Below are 19,015 nucleotides of genomic sequence, written 5' to 3' on the forward strand. Positions count from 1 at the left end.
TACCAGAAGAAATCCACAGTTAATCTGACTATCGGATCCTACCTTGAGCCAAGTCCCCTTTTCAAAGATGTATTATAATATTACTAAAGTATAATATTGTATAATACATATAATATGCATGTAACCTTTCCAGAAATAAGATCCTTTAAATAGATTTCCAAAAAATAAAGTTCACTGGTGGACCTGACAATTCAATTTAAAGCCTATTTGTCATGATCATAGTTATGGAAAGTCAGGTTATAGTCCTGGGAAAGTCAACACATCACAAAAAAAATCCTTGTCAGAGAGCCACTATTTAGTTTACCCCAAAGTATTATCAAATATCTGATGTAAAATGTTATGTTTGATAACAGCATATTCCAAACTGCAGTTCATCTAAGTACGAGTACCAGTTTAATCTTAACAGCCTAGCACCTGTTATGGGTTAATATGAAAGTGTAGGGTTACACATCATTCACTGTCTTTTGGACAAATACATATCACATCCTGATTATGAATGAGACTCTACCTGCTGAAAATATAGCAACTAATGAGTAAGACACAGAGAGTCTCTTCCTACGTGAAGTTTCCATTATATTTTCTTTTCTTGCTGCGCGTGCCAAATTCAGAGTAGGAGCTTAGCTATGAGGAGTGTGCATTTTGTACATTTGCTCATGAAAACACTACAGAAGCTGATAGACCTATATGGCAGACTGAACTTTTAACAGTCACCTTTAGCCCAATAGATTTCATTTATATTTACATCATACAGGGTTCCAGAACAATGAAACAACTTCTCTCATGGAAAATTTGGAGACTAGAGAGAACCTTTTTTCAACCACAAGTTTTTAAGCCAACCGCAAGTTCTTAAAGTTCTTTCTCCCTGAAGGGGAAAACAAATAGGCTAGATGCAGAGAAATTATTAAAATTCCTGCCTATTTTGAGAGAAAAAGAAATCTGAGGCATTCGATCTGTCTAAATGGCAAGGGATGCAAGAATTTTTTTCAATTGATATTTAAAAGTAAATCTTCCAGTGAAGAAAGAACTACAGGGAGAGAAGAGAAAAGAAGAGCACTGAGGAAAAAAAGAAGAAAGAAAATGAGAAGCAGAAGACAAGAAAAAGTGGGAAGGCAGTTACAAAGCAGTGGGGGGAGTGAAAGCAAAAGCTCCCAGGAGCTTTTTAGAAAGGAGGCTGGAGGCCGAGCCCTCAGCTGGTGAGACAGTCCACTTCTCCCTCCCGCAGCACACGCCAGCACCGATCTGTGGGTACCTGCAGAGAGCTGCCTGCTCTAAAACAAGGGATCCCCAAGTTAGCCACAGGACAGGGGGCCCCAAAAGTTAGCCTCAGGAGGTGGGCAATCAGAGCTGACTAGGGAAGGGCAAGGTGACCAGCAATATTTTGTTTTATGAAACTTAACCCGAATCTGTGGTTAGGACCATTTCTTATTCATTCCACATATACTATTACGCCACTTTCCCTAAATTAGGGAGCCCTTGCATGACAAACCTTCCACCAAATATAACTATGTATTGTGATCCCTGAGAAATTAAAACAGACTTCAACTGATAATTGTCCAGAAATATCACCTCTCAAATGTGTTTGTCAAACAAAAGGTTGAGATTTTCCAGTTTCCAATTTACCCAGGTTTTTGAGCTAACGGTGAAAACTGCCCTTGAGAGTAAATCCCTGTCTTATCTTGCACATAGATGTTTTTGACGGGATTGTACATCACTTAAAAATAGGTCATTGAGAGTTGTTTTGTAAAACAACCTTGGTGCTGTGCTTGAGCCCATTTTCGTGTGACGGAATCTACTCCAGTCTTTCAGTACAAAGTGCAGATTCCATGACTGGTACCCAACAGTGTCATATGATCTTCTGGATTGTACTTAATTCTAAAGTAACATTTGTCACTGACACTATTTCACCAATAATCTTTATAAACCTTAAAGTGTTTTGTAAACTATAAAATATGCATCATGGAATGCACCGCGAGAGCCCTTTTGAATTATTGTTTTATAACCACAACCAGACTCACAATTACAGAAGAGATCATGATCCTATCTCGGCACCTTCGTGGTTCAAAACTCAGGTAGCGATTCCATGCATTTGATGAAAGGAGTTCAATAGTCAGAGTGCATGGAAATTTCATGTGCTAGGTGCATTTTGTTAAAGAATGCTCATTTTAAATTCGAAAAACAGAGATGCACTTGTCAAGTGATCATGGTCCTCAGACACTCACATGGGCCTTATGACAGCCCCAGACTGTGTAAAGTAGCCTCAGATGAGAGCAGATTGCTGCCTTTTTCATCGGACCGGCCTGCTGTCCTTGATCAAAAATTACCTTCACTGCCTGTCATGTTGTTAGCGGTTAAAACTTACCATTTAAATTGTAAGCTGCAAACTCTGAACGGAACTGCATGTGTGATCTTTGTCACCTCATTTTCATGAATGGAAAAGAATATTCTGACACAGAAATTACATACTTAATTCTAGCTCACCTTCTCTGCTGACCTCCATCCCACACTGCCTTGGGTTTATTTCCTCATCCATCAGTGGGTCAAAGTAATTTCTGCCGTATTCATTTCCTGTGGAAAGTACATGAGGTAAGGGTCAGTGATTATTAGAAGCACATGAACCAAAATGTTAATTTTGAAATCGACACCAGCACAGAAGGACCATTTTAGCTCTTTTATAAGCTTAATTTTTGTACACGTCTTCCAGGCCTCCCTTTTTTTGTAATTATCATCTTGCAAAAGGTCAGAAAAGGTAATTCAAGAAACAAGTTCATGCTATCTTTCTGTTGCTCAAAAGTTAATGAAAAAATTATCAAATGTAGACTTTAGAATAATAACAAACTTAAGTCATACTATTTTTAGGACATACTCCAAAATGGATGTGATTGGATTATAGTGAGGTAGAGGGCTCACTGATGACTGTATTTACTCACTTATTTTTCGCTAAACATATGTTGTTGTGTCTTGAATTCCAATACCCACTTAGCAGCATCTTAAAGATGAGACACTATTGCAAAATTTCCATGTTGATAGTTGAATGAAAAGGAAAAAGAGGAAAAGAAAGAGAGAAAAAAGGAAGGGAAGGAGGGAGAAAAGGGAGGAAGGAAGAGAGAGGCTTATTTGTAAGTATTTTTTAGTGTCAAATATCATGAAGGGAAAGTACACGATTTAATCAGAAGTTTATTCAACACAACTCAACAATTTCAGCAGCATGACCCCAAATTTCTCACTTTACATTTCCCACTTATTCTTTCCTCATTGCCAGAACCAAACTCTAGCATTGAGTATGACTTGGTAATGGAGAAAGGTCTGCTATCAATTTCCCAAATCTAGTTTCATACTTCCTGCGGACTGAAACGTATAGGTCTGTTGCTAGTAATTTGCATTCAGTAACATACAACCTACTCTGACGATCATTCGCATTGCCTCAAACACTACAAAAGAAGTAAAGCATGAGTAGAGCAAAAACAACAATTTTAAAAGTATGCCCCACAGGGAAGGGTTAATATCAGGTATGCTGTGATATTCCATAGTATATTTGTTTTAGGATCAAAAGTAATCCAAAAAGCAGCTCCTTTTCTAAGGCTAAATGAAATTTTGATGTGAACCTAGGTTTAATTTCTATTTCTGGGCCAACGCGTTTTTGCTGTCAGTCTCTGTTCTATCAATGCAGTAAGTACAAGAACTGAAAATCTGCTTTCCCTTGAGGTCTCAAGAAAGAAAAAATAAGCGAGTTCCATTTTTGTTACTTTATCTGTCAACAACTACTAGATTGGTATGAATCTTGGCCATATGTAATCAAAGTCTTATGTACCAAGGTAACAGCCATTTTTCCTTGTTCACTGCAAGGAAACTGTTTGTTTCCTTTTCCACAAGGTACTCTGATGCCCTAAGTACACTCTTTCCTATGTTGGCAAAAAATAACCAATATTAGAGCAAAGACGGTAGCATATTCCTCATTATATTAGCATCGGTCAGCTACGGGTTCCCATAGTACAAAAGATGCCCTCACCTAACACAGAACTCAAGTTCTTCGCTTACTGTAATAATTGATTAGTGAATATTACCAAGATAATCAAAACCAGGGTGAGTGAAACAAAGACGAGATGTTTTTAAGCAGAATTCTGGAGAAGGGCGTTTGAGTTTTAGATTCTTGAGCCATTTTCATTTTGGCTGTTAGTTGAGATGCCAGCTGTGTGGGAAAGATGTTTGCCTGTTGGGAGTCTTCCAAGCTGCTAAGTCCCCTTTCATCAGAGTTCAGCGTTTCCACACGCAACAGGGATACAGATCCCTGTAAAATCCAGGCAAATGGCTCCTTCTGCCTTGAAGGCAGGTGGTGAACAAATGGTTCAGTTACAAAGGCCACTTCTCCTTGATTCCTTCTGTGGTCCCATTCTGGGATACCCACATGGCATTTTACAAGGTAAGGATTCTGAGGTCTCTTGAGCCCTCGACGCTTTCAGTACTGATTGCCTTAAAAATAGCCTCAAGTTCTATCTGACAGCAAATCTTTATAGAATTTATGTATTTTTATAATTTATATACATTTTATACTTTATATTCTATTATGGATTGTTCTACACATACGGCATTATGCTTGTCTATTGTCTGTCGCCCCTATTAAAGCACAAGCTCTGTGAGGGCAGAGATATTACCTGGCCGATCACTGCACACCCTCAGCACCTACAACAGCGTCTGCACACAGAGAAGCTCACAACAGGCTCTCAAATCCATAATTGAACACATCTCTTTCAGCAACCTATTGTACAGTAATGCACTATCCTGTCATTGGCTAGAGTTCTTTCTTGATTAAGTGAGAGGCAAGGTATCACCTTTCACTCCTCTCTTCCTTTCTGTCCCCTCTTCCCTCTCTCCTCTCTTTCACAACCCCCACCTTTTCTTTTTGGGTGTCTTCTAGGAACTAAGCACTAGGTCTTACTTTTTATTTAAAAAAAAAGAAAAGAAAAAGGAAACCTGCCTCCAGCACAGGCGAGAACAAGGAAGTTACACGGTTGAACATTATGGAGCAGGAGGGAGTCTGTTTGGCCATGTGGAAGCAGCCAACCCTCCTGGGGGCTGCAAGGAATCCTTCCCGGAGGAAATGCCACTTGAATGAAGCTTTGGAAACATGAGTATGAATTAGTCAAGTCAAAAATACTTGACTGAAGGAGAGATTTCTGACTGAGGGAGAAGCCTGGGAAAAGGAGAAAAGACACAAAGGCATAAAGGGATGTCCCACAATTTTTCTCAGCCTCCTGTAAGTAACAATTTAATAAAGCGAATACCATAATCCAGACTTCTTCACTAGCCCAGAATCAAGTTTAACTGATGCGTTCGCTCAAATTCTCAGCACATTGTTGCACAGTGTCACTTATGACATCCTGCATCCATTCATTCAATTGGTGCTTACTGAGTACTTATTATAGGACCATACCAATGAAACAAAACACTCAAAAATCTCCCTTCTCACAGAGCTTACAGTCTATAAGTGGAAGAGTAAGCACAGTAAATATGTGTGTTTATAGTTTATTAGACAGTGGTGAGTGACGTGGGGGAAAACAGCCAGGTAAGGGTGATCAGATCCCTCCGAGAGGTGGGGACGACATTTTGTGCATATGCCTTTGTTTCAAAGGCTGCCCCCAGGATTAAGCCACCATGCTCACAAGACAATTGCGATAGTGACTTTCTCATGTGTTTATTAGTATTAATTATTCATAACTTATTATTTTGCAAATTGCTTGTTATAACATAAACCCGCCTATGAATCAAGTAAGGATACACTGTCAACTATTAAAGTGATTATTTCTTTCTATTGGCATTTCTTGCACCAGTAAGCCAGCAATACGAACACAGCAGGCAGAGTTTGGGGATGAGAAAGCACAGGGAAACTGTTACAAATTTGGAAACAATGAACTGCATCTTGGCACTAGCTCCTCGCGCTCATGTTTCACTGGATGGTGTCGGGATTTAATAAAGTGGGATGGTTTCAGGATAGGGTGTATACTGCGTATTACCAGAAGGTAGATTGCTAATAGAATAAATTCCTAAAAGTGTCCTAATCATTCAGAGTATGCTTTTGGATATATCTAAAATCATCTCACAGGAAAATGAACAGACCCACTGAGAAATTCAAAGTAGGGCATTTAGCAATACAAACACAATAGGTTTGAATAGGGCTGATATTTAACTCTTGGTGATTTTCAGAAGAATACTATGACAATCACATATACGCACATATACGCAGACCTCTGGTTCTACATCAAAGCAGTTAGATGTGATACACAAACTAATAAATAGGTAAATCGGTCCTGTCAATACTCTTGGTACTCGGTTTTTGCTTCCAGCTCCCTGGTACTCGCCACTTCACGTTTAGAATCAGCATCAGTTAATGTAATTCTTGTGCATTTTTTTTTTTAATGAATGGGGGAGAAAAACACAGCACTTGCTTTCTGCCCTTCCACACATATCAGGTTTTCCTATCATTTCACTCAGAGCAGCATAGAACATAATCAGGGGGTTTACTTAAATTACACTGTACGTGAACTTTGGTCAGGGAACCCTCCAGTGGTCACCCATGCAGTTCCTCAGAGGCCATAAGAGTGAGAAGGAAATTGCCCACCAGGGGAAGCTTAGTACAAATCATCAGAGTCTTGCGTCAAGGAGGCAATCACTTCCTTTCAAAGCAGCTACATTCGTTAGAGAGGAAGAAAAGCTGAATGCAACTATCTGTTCCTCAGGAGGTTTTTGTTGGCCCCATTTTTGTCCTTTTCTTCTAAATCCACCTGCTTCCGCTCAGCTTTTTTTGGCACTAATCACCACATTTTCTATAATAGTCTATAAACTAAGTAAACACATATAAACTAAATAACAAAACACTATATATCCTATAATTACAGCCATGCACTAGATTTTTACAAAATAGGATGTTTTTCTGAACATTGTTCCTTGGATAAAGGCATAAAGCCTAGAAAATGAAAACGAAATTTGATTCCCATGAACTTTATAAATAAATGTGGGGAAACATCACATTTTTCATACTTTGAAAATCCAATACAAATATCTCCCATTTAAATAGCCATGGAACCAGATCATTTACATAAATACATGAAATATAGAGGTGGAAATCTAGGGACTGCACCAGAATATCAAACAGTGGGAACTATGTCAGACCTAAACGTTCTGGGCCACATTAAATCATTCAAATGCAATTTTCATAATGTTAATCTTCAAATCTTTTTCAATAAAAAGTAAATCAAAATATACTTGATACTCAAATACTTAAATACTCAAAATACTTCTTAATATGCTACAAAACAGTTATCATAAATTAAGTCTTCGTTATACTAAATATCAAGACAAAAACAAGAAATCCAAACAAACAAAATAATCTAAAGACAAAAACACAAACTATGACTTGGATGTCCACTATCAACATTATTACACAACATGCTTTTGGAAATCTTGGCCAAAGCAGTTAGGACAAAATTAAGGCAAAAAATAGGAAAAACATGTGCTAAAGTTATTGCAAAAAATTAGGTGTCACACAATTTTTATTTGAAGAAAATGTGATTCTATGCCAAGGAAACATAAGAAATTTGACTGATAAATCTTCAGTGCCAAGAAGATATTATTTGAATAATATCTTGGTACGCAGCTAAAGAATTGTTAACTTTTCTAAATACCCACAATAGCCCCTTAGAAAATACAGTAACTAAATAGCAAACCAAAACCCATGATAAAGCTTCATACAACCCTCAATAATTAATTAATATGAGACTTTTATAGGAATCCATGGGTGAGCATCCAGATTATTAAACTCACCTGAAAACTCAAACTGACAGGCACGTGGATAGCAAGAGTTAAAAATAGGAAGTGGAAGACAGAGAAATTTGCTACTATTTCCCTTTTCTTCTTCCTGGAAAGGTTAATCTATGAAAATTGTTCTGCTGAGAACACAATATTCAAGAATCGGTACCATGTTGGACAAATTAACTTTCTCAGCTGCTTGTTCTCACTTCCTTTCCAAATCTTGTGGGTATTTGAGATATCAGTGATTTGAAAATCTAAATAGGGTAACCGTTGAAGTTTGCTAACAAGTTCTAATTAATTGAGCCATATTCTTTCTTCCCCTAAGGCCCTCCCTGGTGGTAAATTAGGAGGCACTTTAACTTGCAAACCACCAGAGTGCTGTTGAGTGCATAATTGCCTCAGGGCTTATCCTGTCATACCCTAAGGCATTTGCCATCCTGAGCTCACTGGCCCTAGAATCCTGGAAGAGTTGAAGCATGTCCCAAAGTACCCAACTTCTAAACAGGAAGATGCTTCCGGTACTTAAATAATTGTGGTAATTCAAAGGTTAAGTATAAATATATTGGTTTCTTACCTCCATATTTACAAGTTCCCGAAAGTCATACCGAAGTGGGTTTTCTTTCCTGCCCAGCAATATTATATGATATGTAAATAAAGTGATGGTATACAGTTTGAAATACTGCCTTCAAAATATGACGAGCCTGACATTAGCTATCAGTCATCCCTCTAATCTTTCTATGTGTCTTCATGCATTTAACGGTATGTCTTCCTTGTGGGTCTAAGATTCTTTCTAGTTAAGTGTTCACTCAGGTAAAAATGCTTTTTATCACACTGAAGCACCCTTTGATATGAAAACAATATAAAGAGATCACTAGATTTGATTTAGACAAAATTAGTAATCTTTTCTCCCAAAAAATCTGATAATTTATAAACCAACTATCTCAAGAAGCAAAGAGTTCAGGACCTCCTTTAAAAAAAAAATAGAGTTCTTGGTCAAAGAATCCTATGAAGGCTAAGGAAATCTTATTTTCTATTAAATTAATTGTTACAGAAAACAAAAAGTGTCATATCAGAGATTATGGACTAATCTAAAGTTATTCTAAAAGCATAAAATACTACAAGTGAAAAGCAGATGCTGAAAGTATGAATGACTAGACTAGACAGGGTAGCTCAATCCTTTAATCCCAGCACTTTGGGAGGCTGAGTCAGGAGAGCTGCTGGAGACCAGGCATTCAAGACCAGCCTGGGCAACAAAATAAGATACCATTTTTATGATTTTCCTTTTTTTTTTTTTTTTTAGGTAGCTTAGTATGGTGGTGCACTCTGAAGCCTCAGGTTGTTAGGAGGCTGAGGTGGGAGGATCACTTGAGCGCAGGAGTGACCATTTAAGCAGATGTCAGTGAACCATTCATCAACCTGTCCTACCACTAAAATGGTCATTATATCACTAATGTATCAAGAAACCAAAGTTTTTCTCTCAGTTTTCTTCACTAGGTGTCTGTTTATGTTAGGAAAGTCTGTAGAAGACTTCTATCTTCTAAAAATCAGTTATATAATCTGTAGTTTTAGCATTGCTATGATTCTAAGATTCTTTTTTTTTTTTTTTTGCAATTTTTGGCTGGGGCAGGGTATGAACTCTCCACCTTCAGTATATGGGACCAGCACCCTACTCCTTTGAGCTCATGCCTGATTTTAAAATTCTTAAGCATCCTCTTTATCATCATGTAGATCCTTGTGCTCCCATTTTTATTCTTTACTTTTTATTTTTTGCACATTTTTACCTTAAAGGTATATAAACTTTGCTGGCATATAAACACAAAATTTAAATGTATGTCTCCTTCTGTCATCAATGAACTGAAATAATAAAGTAATATCCCTGAGTGTTACAATTATTCTTGTAAAGATTCTTTCTTCAAGCTAGTACCTATAACAGATCTTACAAAACATCGTTTTGCAAAGTCCTACACTGAAGCCTATATGAAGAAAAGATATAAAAACAACTCTGCTTATGAGTCAGTCAGGTGCCATCAAGGGCATCAATTTTAGCATTAATAGTAACAGAAAAGGACAACACATAATCATGCTGCTGATTTCCTGGGCAAATCCGTGTGATTATCTGGGGGCAGGTAATTCCTTTGAGAAAAAAAATAAAGTCGTCTAATTCTGTTGATATTCTCAAAACTCAAATATTTGATTAAAATCCTTTTTCCTCAACTGGGCAAACAGTGTTTTTAGAATTCTGTTGTCCCATTAAAAGGAAAAAAAAAAAGGACAGGAAAGGGAGCTTAAATTGATTTGTATAAAATGACCAGATATTTTATTTTATTTGTTTTTTGTTGTTGTTGTTGTTTGTTTGTTTGAGATAGAGTCTCGCTATGTTGCCCTGGGTAGAGTGCTGTGGTGTCGTCACAACTCACAGCAACCTCAAACTCTTGAGCTTAAGTGATTCTCTTGCCTCAGCCTTCCAAGTAGCAGGGACTACAGGTACCCGCCACAACACCCGGCCATTTTTTTGTTGTAATTGTCATTGGTTTTTGGCAGGCCAGGGTAGGTTTGAACCCACCAGCTCTAGTGTATGTAGCTGGTGCCCTGGCCGCTGAGCTACATGCACCGAACCAAAATGACCAAATATTTTATACATCTAATATCTACATAAAATATTTTGGTGTTTCATCACGAAGGATTTTTTCCCAGGGATTTATTTTTAGCCTTCCAAATCAATGAAAGAGATTCAAATCACTTAGGAGCCAAATAGTATCTAAAGACACAAAACCAGGTCAGTTCAATAAACCTAAAGCAAATCATTTCCCTACATATTTTCTTTTTCTTAATAGTAGTTGAAATTTCCCAAAGCAAAAAATATCTTTTAAATGTTCTATAAATTTTATAGAACACCTCTTTTCCATCTTAAGGGAAAAACAGCTATAAATGAGAGCAATGTAAACAGTTTCATACAATGTCACTTCTGAAATAATCTAGGCTACGTGCACTATGGGGAAAAACAATTCTCATCACATATTTGCTTTGACAATTTGAATTATGCACTTAATACAAGTGTTTATATGTTATTTTTATTCCAAATTTTTGCACCCGTGTATTTTTAATGGCCACAACAGTCTGAAGACATAGGTAACATCACAATTGTAGCCCTAATCTAGGATTCCTGTATTTCAAACACAACTGTGATGGCTTTCCAAATCTTAGATCAAATTTCCCCCTCATTCTTCTAGAAGGTTCTAAAGCTTTCTATCACATACACTGAGAGCTCATTCCTCTCTGCCTCCTTGGGACATCTGCCATCCATTTTCTTTGTCTACTGTTCAGCTTTCTGCATCACTGCCTGCTGACAAGAATTCCATGCTGGCAGTGATTGCTCTTCAAACGACAAATGTCTTCACATCCATCTTGACACCAATGGTGACACTTCTACTCCACAAAGCCACGTGAAAACCACTTCCCATTAATTCTGGAGCTGCTTCCAGGGCCACCTTGAGTGATGGCTGTGGCCTCTCACATTGACTCCTGCTGGTTTCCCTGGTAGGCCATGCTGTTTCTCTCTAATACCCTCTCTGATTGTGATCAGACCTGGAACTCACACCTCCACCCCATCCCATGCTACATCAGTAATGCCAAGTGAAGGGGTCCTGTGTGGGGCATCTCTACCCCAGTCTTCCCACCACATGTTGTTCCTCCATGTTCCACAGAGCAGCAGGTAGAGCTCCTGAGGTCCCCTCAACTGATGGAGATCTCCAGATTTTACTCCACACTCCTCTCCCTAAGTCCCAGGAACGAATGCCTGAGGATTAGACCACAGGACAATATGATCAGCAAACATTGTACTGTAATCAAAACTACCTTTCCTCTCTGGCCCTGAGTATTGGCATGAGATCAAGCTTGTGTGCCTGACTGTCTCTTTCTCTGGAATTAGTCTCTTCCCAGGAGGCATTTCAGTCTTTCTTAAAATGAAAGTGCAACAAAGGAACCAGTCAAATGTTGGCTAAAGAGAGCTTAGTGAAGTTTGGATATAATATGGAATTTCACTGATACAGCACAGTTTCATAATCAGAAGGCCAAAAAGTACCTTTTTTAAAAAAAATTTACTAATATCTAGAGAGAACTAGGTTCAAAAAAAAAAAAGCATTTTCTGTTGAACTGCTAGGATACTGACCACATCATTGATGTTCAGAAAATCTAAATTTCTGTCTCAGTTTATATATATATATATATATATATATATATATATATATATATAAAGGCCCTTATATATATATATAACTAAAAGTGCTTACTTTAGGCCATTTTTAATCCACAAATCCTCAGATACGGTCATGCCTAAACTGAACATAGCTTAACTTAATCAACTAAATTTGAGTCTTAATTATACTGTTATGGTACATGTATACACACACACACATTTCATGTTTTGCCCACCATTTAGAAACACTCCCTCAAATAAATGTCATTTATAAAATAGATGTAATTTTGTTATATGAGAAAACATTGCTTCCTCGAGAGTGCCAAATTAACCTGAAGGGATCAACTATAATCTCAAGACAGCGTATCTCATCTATTGCACTTCATTGTATTGTGTTTTGCAGATACTGCATTTTTCAGAGATTGGAATCTTGCAGCAACCCTGTAATAAGTGTATCAGCATCATTCACCACTACCATGTGCTCACTTCATGGCTTTGTGACATAATTTGGTAATTCTTACAATCTTTAGGTCTGTATTATTATTAGATCTTCTATGGTGATCTGTAATAAGTGATCTTTGATGTTACTATTGTAATTGTTTGGGGACACCATAAACTTCACCCTTATAAGGTAGCAAACTTAGACAGTAAATGTGTATATTCTGACTGCTCCACGAACAGGCCATTCCTCATTTGTCTCTCTTTCCTCAGGCCTCCCTATTTCCTGAGGCAATATTGAAATAAGACCTATTAATAACCCTACAATGACCTTTAAATGTTCCAGAGAAAGGAAGAGTCACACATCTCTCACCTTAAACCCAAAGTTATAAATTATAAAACTTAGTGAGGAAGACATATCAGAAGCCAAGATAGGCCAACAGCTAATCCACTTACATCAGCTAGTCAACTTGCCAATGCAAAGTTCTCAAAGAAAATTAAAAGAGCTGCTCCAGGGCAGCACCTGTGGCTCAGTGAGTAAGGTGCTGGCCCTATACACCAAGGGTGGCAGGTTCAAACCCAGCCCTGGCCAAACTGCAACAAAAAATAGCCAGGCATTGTGGAGGGCACCTGTAGTCCCAGCTACATGGGAGGCTGAGGCAAGAGAATCACCTAAGCCCAAGAGCTAGAGGTTTCTGTGAGCTGTGACGCCACAGGACTCTACCAAGGGTGACAAAGTGAGACTCTGTCTCCAAATAAATAAACAAATGAGCTACTCCAGTGCACACAAGAATGATTAGAATGCAAAACAAGTTTATTGATCATATGGAGAAAGTTTGAGCAGATAGAAAAGCCAAATAGCCACAATATTCCCTTAAGTCAAAACCTAATCCAGGCCAGAGTCTTAACTCTTTTCCATTCTGTAAAGACTGGGAGAAGTGTGGAAACTTCAGAAGAAAATTCTGAAGGTAGTAGAGGTTGGTTCATGAGGTTTAAAGAAAGAGACCATCTCAAGAATGGAAGAAAAAGTATCCAATGTACTCAGTCTTACTATGATACCAACTTATAGCTTTCTTATGAAAGCTTTAACCCATTTATAGCCCAAAAGGAAGAGGAAAGGAGAAAGGAAGGGGAGGGGATGGGTGGAAGGAGAGTAATTGGTGGGACCGCACCTATGCTGCATCTTACAAGGGTACATGTGAAATTTACTAGGTGTAGAATATAAATGTCTTAACACAATAACTAAGAAAATGCCATGAAGTCTATGCTGACCAATTTGATGAAAGCAAGCATTTCAAATTGTATGTAAAACCAGCACATTGTAACCCATGATTGCATTAATGGGTTTAATAAACCATTTATGGTTTAATAAAAATAAAAAAAAAAAGAAAGAGGCCTTTTCCATAACACAAAACTACAAGATGAGGTAGAAAGTGTTGATGTACAAGGTGCATCAAGTCATCCAGAAGATCTAAGTAGGATTACGGATAAAGTGGCTACACTAAACAACGTATTTTCCATGTAAATAAATAGCCTTTCTATTGGAAGAAGATGCTATCTAGGATTCTCGTAGCTAGAGAGAAGTCAATGCTTGGCTCCAAAGCTTTAAGCCACAGGCTGGCTCTCTTGTTAGGGGCTAATATAGATGGCTAGTGTCTTGAAGTTGAAGGCAGTGCTCATGTATCATTCTGAAAATTTTAGGGTCCTTAAGAATTATAATAATTCTAGTCTATCCATGCTTTATACACAAAACAAAGAAGCCTGGATAATAGCACATCTTTTTACGACAGAGTTTACTGAGTATTTTAAGCCTTCTATTGAGACCTACTGCTAAGAAAAACAAGATTCCTTTCAAAATATTACCACTTGTTGGCAATGTACCTGGCTACCCATAAGCTCTGATGGAGATGTATACCAAGATAAATGTTTTTTTTTTTTCATACCTACTAACAATATCCATTCTGCATCCCATGAATCAAGGAATAATTTCAACTTTCAAGCCTTATTATTTCAGAAATACATTTTGTTGTGGTTTATTTGTGTTCATAGATAATTTTTTCTGTGATGGATCTGGGGAAAGTAAATTGAAAACTTTCCGGAAATGACTTACCATTTTAAGTGCCATTAAGAACACTTGTAATTCATGGGAAGAAGCCAAAATATCAGATTTAATAGAAATTTGGAAGAAGTTGATTTCAATTCTCATGGGTGACTTTAAGGGGTTCAAGACTTCAGCAGGGGAAATAACTGCAAGTGTTATGGAAATAGCAAAAGCAGTGGAATTAGAAGTGGAACCTGGCTTGGCGCCTGTGGCTCCAGTGCTAAGGCACCAGCCACATACACCTAAAATGGCGGGTTCCAATCCAGCCTGGGCCCGCCAAACAACAATGATGGCTGCAACCAAAAAATAGCCAGGCATTGTGGCAGGCACCTGTAATCTCAGCTACTTGGGAGGTGGAGGCAGGAGACTTGCTTGAGCCCAGGAGTTGGAGGTTGCTGTGAGCCGTGATGCCACGGCATTCTACCCAGGGCGACAGCTTGAGGCTCTGTCTCAAAAAAAAAAAAAAAAAAAGAAGTGGAACCTGAAAAATGACTATATTGCTACAATTTCATGATAAAATTTGAACTGAGGAGTTACTTTTTGTGGATGAGTAATAAAGGGGATTTCTTGAGATGGGATATTCTCCTGGTGAAGATACTATGAACATTGTTGAAATGACAACAGATTTGAATACTACACAAACTTACTTCAGAAAGCAGTATCAAGGTTTAAAAAGATTGACTCCAATTTTGAAAGAAGTTCTACGGTGGGTAAAATGCTATCAAACATTATCACAGAGCAATCTTTCATGGAAAGAAAAGTAAACAAATGCAGCACACTTCATTGTTGTCTTATTTTAGGAAATTGCCACTGCCAACCCTTGGTTGTGTCACCCTGATCAGTCAGCAGCCATCAACACTAAGGCAAAACCCTCCCTCCACCAGCAAAATGATTATGGCTCACTGAAGGCTCAGATGGGCATTAGCATTTTTTTAGTAATACTGTAGTTTCTAATCAAGGTATGTGTATTAGTTTTAGACATAATGCTATTGTATACTTACTAGACTACAGTATAATGTAAATATAACTACTGTGACTACTGCAATATTTTCTTTACTGCAGTGATCTGAAACCAAACCTGCAATATCTATGGAGTATGCTACTAGTCACCCTTAATTCAGCTCTGCTGATATAATAAATTTCATAAACATATTCTTCATTTCTGTTCTATTTACCTCTATATTTCTCATATATGATATAGTACCTAGAAAATAAAAATATTCAGCAAATATGCTTTTCAAGGACTGAGGAAAAATACAGAGATACATAAAGCATTTCCAGTGTTTTATATATAACTCCTCAGCAAAATATTACATAAATTATTTTACATCCAACTATTCATGCATATACCATTTCTATTTTCATTTAAGTTGCACTGACATCATTAACGACAATATATGATCAGTGAATAACCAAGACATATGGATCATGGGGGACATTTATCAGATTTTTTTCTGTCTTACTTGTTTTTGGCTATCTTGCATCCATTTCCCCTCCCTAATGGCATCACAATTTCCTAGTCCCATTGTGAATAGTCCTGATAGGCCAGTGACTCCGATTTCTCTCTCTAACTACAGAAGCCAAGAAGACTCTATGGAACCTGTTTCTCCTACTACTTGATAAAGCCAGGAAGCAGGCAAGTGGCAGATGCATAGCCAATCAAACTCTCTCCCCTAGGACTCTGAATTTTGAATAAGTAAAGCAAGGATGGAAAGAACACTTGGCAATTACTCATCAAAGGGCAATAGCTGTATCAGAACCAGAATGCTCCTGCACTGATACAATTACAGTGTTTCCAACTTTCTATACCTCCAGGCACCATGGCGTCTGTTTGTTCTCACCATCAATTCTTAGAGCCTATAAAATCCTCCCATTTAAATGAGTCAGAAATGGTTTCTGTTGCTTACCACCAAGGAACTCTAAGTGATACATGTCAACACAAGCCATAAGCATCCTAACAGCCATTCTGCATCCTTAGACGATGACACTACCATGTGATGTCTAGCAAAGGAGCACAGCAGCAACTGTAACCCTCAACTCCCAGGAGAAAATGGGGAAAAGACAACTACGCTTATTTTCTTCCCTCTATGTGTAATAGTCTTGAAATAATCTCAGAAAGTATTAAAAGCAGAAATTAAAAAGGATAAACTTCCCAAGTGCAATTAAATCACTCACCATTAGTTTAACTGTCCTACTAGCCAACTCTATAATTATTTCTATTTCTTCCTAAAAGAAAGAAAGTCTTCTAAAGTCTATCTAAAGTCTTTCCACAGCCCCTTCTTGCATCTACCCCACATTTTGTTTTACTGACATTTAGAATTCAGAGATTGGGTCCCATTTTTGATGCCACCTTGTTATATATTCAGAATATTAAAGATGCCCTTTCTACTCACCCAACCCTCAGGCCTTATTAGGCTGGGAACCTAGGCCAAGGCACTCTCTCTCTCACTCTCTCTCCTCTCCCCTCTCTCTGAAATTCCCAGCACACTGCTGTGGCTTCTCTAGCCTTCTCCCTTTTAGCTGCTTTAATTCGGAACTTTCCATTCTTATTAGGTGAATCATCCTCAGGCCAGGATACAGCAGGCAGTGAGCACAGAGGATGAGCTGAGACACTGGAATCAGGAAAGCAGTGCACGCATGTGAAGCACAGGATCTGGGCAAGATGGAGCCAAGGATACACAGCCCCAAATAACCACGTATATGAAATTCCCCTGAGAATTTATAAAATAGGGTGCCTAATGCTTTTGCTAATTGCCTGCCTATATATGCAAGGCACAATGGGAGTTAAAAGAAGAGTGTGAAGTAGTGTCTGACAGACTTTAGTCAGAAGGGAGGCAGTGAAGGCGGAGCACGTTCAGAGGGGACACAGCAACAGCAGAAAGGAGAGCCTGAGAGCTCTGTTCTGTTCTGTCCTGTTCTGTTTCCCATTCGCGTCTTGCAAAAATGGCTGATACCAACTCATATTGTCAGTTCTGCTGCACATTGTCATTTTGCTGGGGAGACCGTGCAAAATGAATGAGTTTCTTAAGGATCCCCTAAAGTGGAGTGCACAGGTGAACCCGGGATGCACAAAGGCCTGCCAAGTGATCTTGAAATCACACCACTCTGTAGTTATTTATTTTGCCTATTCCTAAAGATCTGTGTGTCCTTATTTTAATTATTTTTCTACTTTACTAAGAAAATCAATTCATCATAAATTTGAAATCTTTTTTATCCATGATTTGGCTTTAGAAAATCCTACTTATAGACATTGGCTTCATAATTTAAATGGCTATGTATCAAATAATTTTACATTTCCTTGAGATAATTTGTATAATGTAGGGTTGGAATTCTGCCTCATACAGTGCCCTCCTTCAAAAAGCATCTTAAAGGGGAAACGTATTGATATTTACTTATAAAATGATAATTTGTATAAACTGTAATAATACTGTGGGGAAAATACATACCCACTCTGCTTTGTCTAAATAACCATGTTGGCAGTTAATATATCAATGTTCTTTGTAAAACTGTATTAACAAGAAACATTATGTTCTATAATATCTAGCAGTTTCTAAATTCACATATTTCAAATATTCTTCCTTGCTCACAGACCATAAAATTGCACATCTCTCATTTGCAATTAAATTTTTTGAAAGTTCTCTCGAGGGGGACAGGGACGGGTAGAAATGCATCAGATGTATTTTGTTCTTAATTGGCTACATTCCAGAATGGAGATGGTATAAACCCTTTCTATGTCAATGATGGGCTGCATTTGTAAGGATGATAGATCATTCCTGGATTTTTTCTTCCAAAGCTCCTTCTCTGTGGTTCCTCCCACAATGCTCTACTTTGGGGTTATAAAGCTTCTCTTTCCCCATTTTCTAGAACCAAGTCAACTATCAGGTGTGAAAAGTATTCCCCTCCATGCCTGTTCTCATTTCTTTTTTTTATTATTACATTAATGCAAACATGGGGTACAGTGTAGTGTTTTCATATACATTTTGAAATACTTTCATCAAGCTGGTTCACATAAATTTCATGTCATTTGCATAGTCATTGTGTCAAAACATTTACATTCTTCTAAGACAGGGAGGACACCTCTAGCAGTTTGCCAGGGAACACTTGAAAAGGAGCTAACTGACACTGAAGTTCGCATACAATGTCCTAGACACATTGGGTTTCAAAGATTTTGCACCAAAAAAAGTAAAACATCTCAATTTTTAGATAGATGATAAGTTGAAACAGTAACATTTTAGAGATACTGGTTTAAATATAGTATTACAATTAATTTACCTGTTCCTTTTTAATCTTGTTAAGATGGCTATTAGAAAATTTAAAATTACATATATGGCTCCTATTGTATCTCTTTTAGATAGTATTTGCCCAATATTTACTTCTATCATAACACTTATCATAGACGCCTTCCTTTTTATGATCTCATTTTACTCTCTCTCCAACACCTGGTGTACCATAAGTGCACTTATTCTCCACCCCTCACT

General features: G+C 37.8%; 1 protein-coding gene across 1 annotated transcript in view; it reads right to left on the reverse strand.

The window, feature by feature from the left end:
* Window positions 1-19,015, reverse strand: part of LOC100956070 (orofacial cleft 1 candidate gene 1 protein) — a 38,538-nt gene that overhangs the window by 10,973 nt on the left and 8,550 nt on the right. Inside the window, exon 4 of the mRNA XM_012804226.1 lies at window positions 2,479-2,565. Coding sequence (XP_012659680.1) covers window positions 2,479-2,565 — 87 coding nt within the window. The remainder of the gene's footprint in view (window positions 1-2,478; window positions 2,566-19,015) is intronic.

Source organism: Otolemur garnettii, unplaced genomic scaffold (genome assembly GCF_000181295.1).
Source record: "Otolemur garnettii isolate 467f Iridium unplaced genomic scaffold, OtoGar3 scaffold00026, whole genome shotgun sequence".
Classification (NCBI taxonomy): domain Eukaryota; kingdom Metazoa; phylum Chordata; class Mammalia; order Primates; family Galagidae; genus Otolemur; species Otolemur garnettii.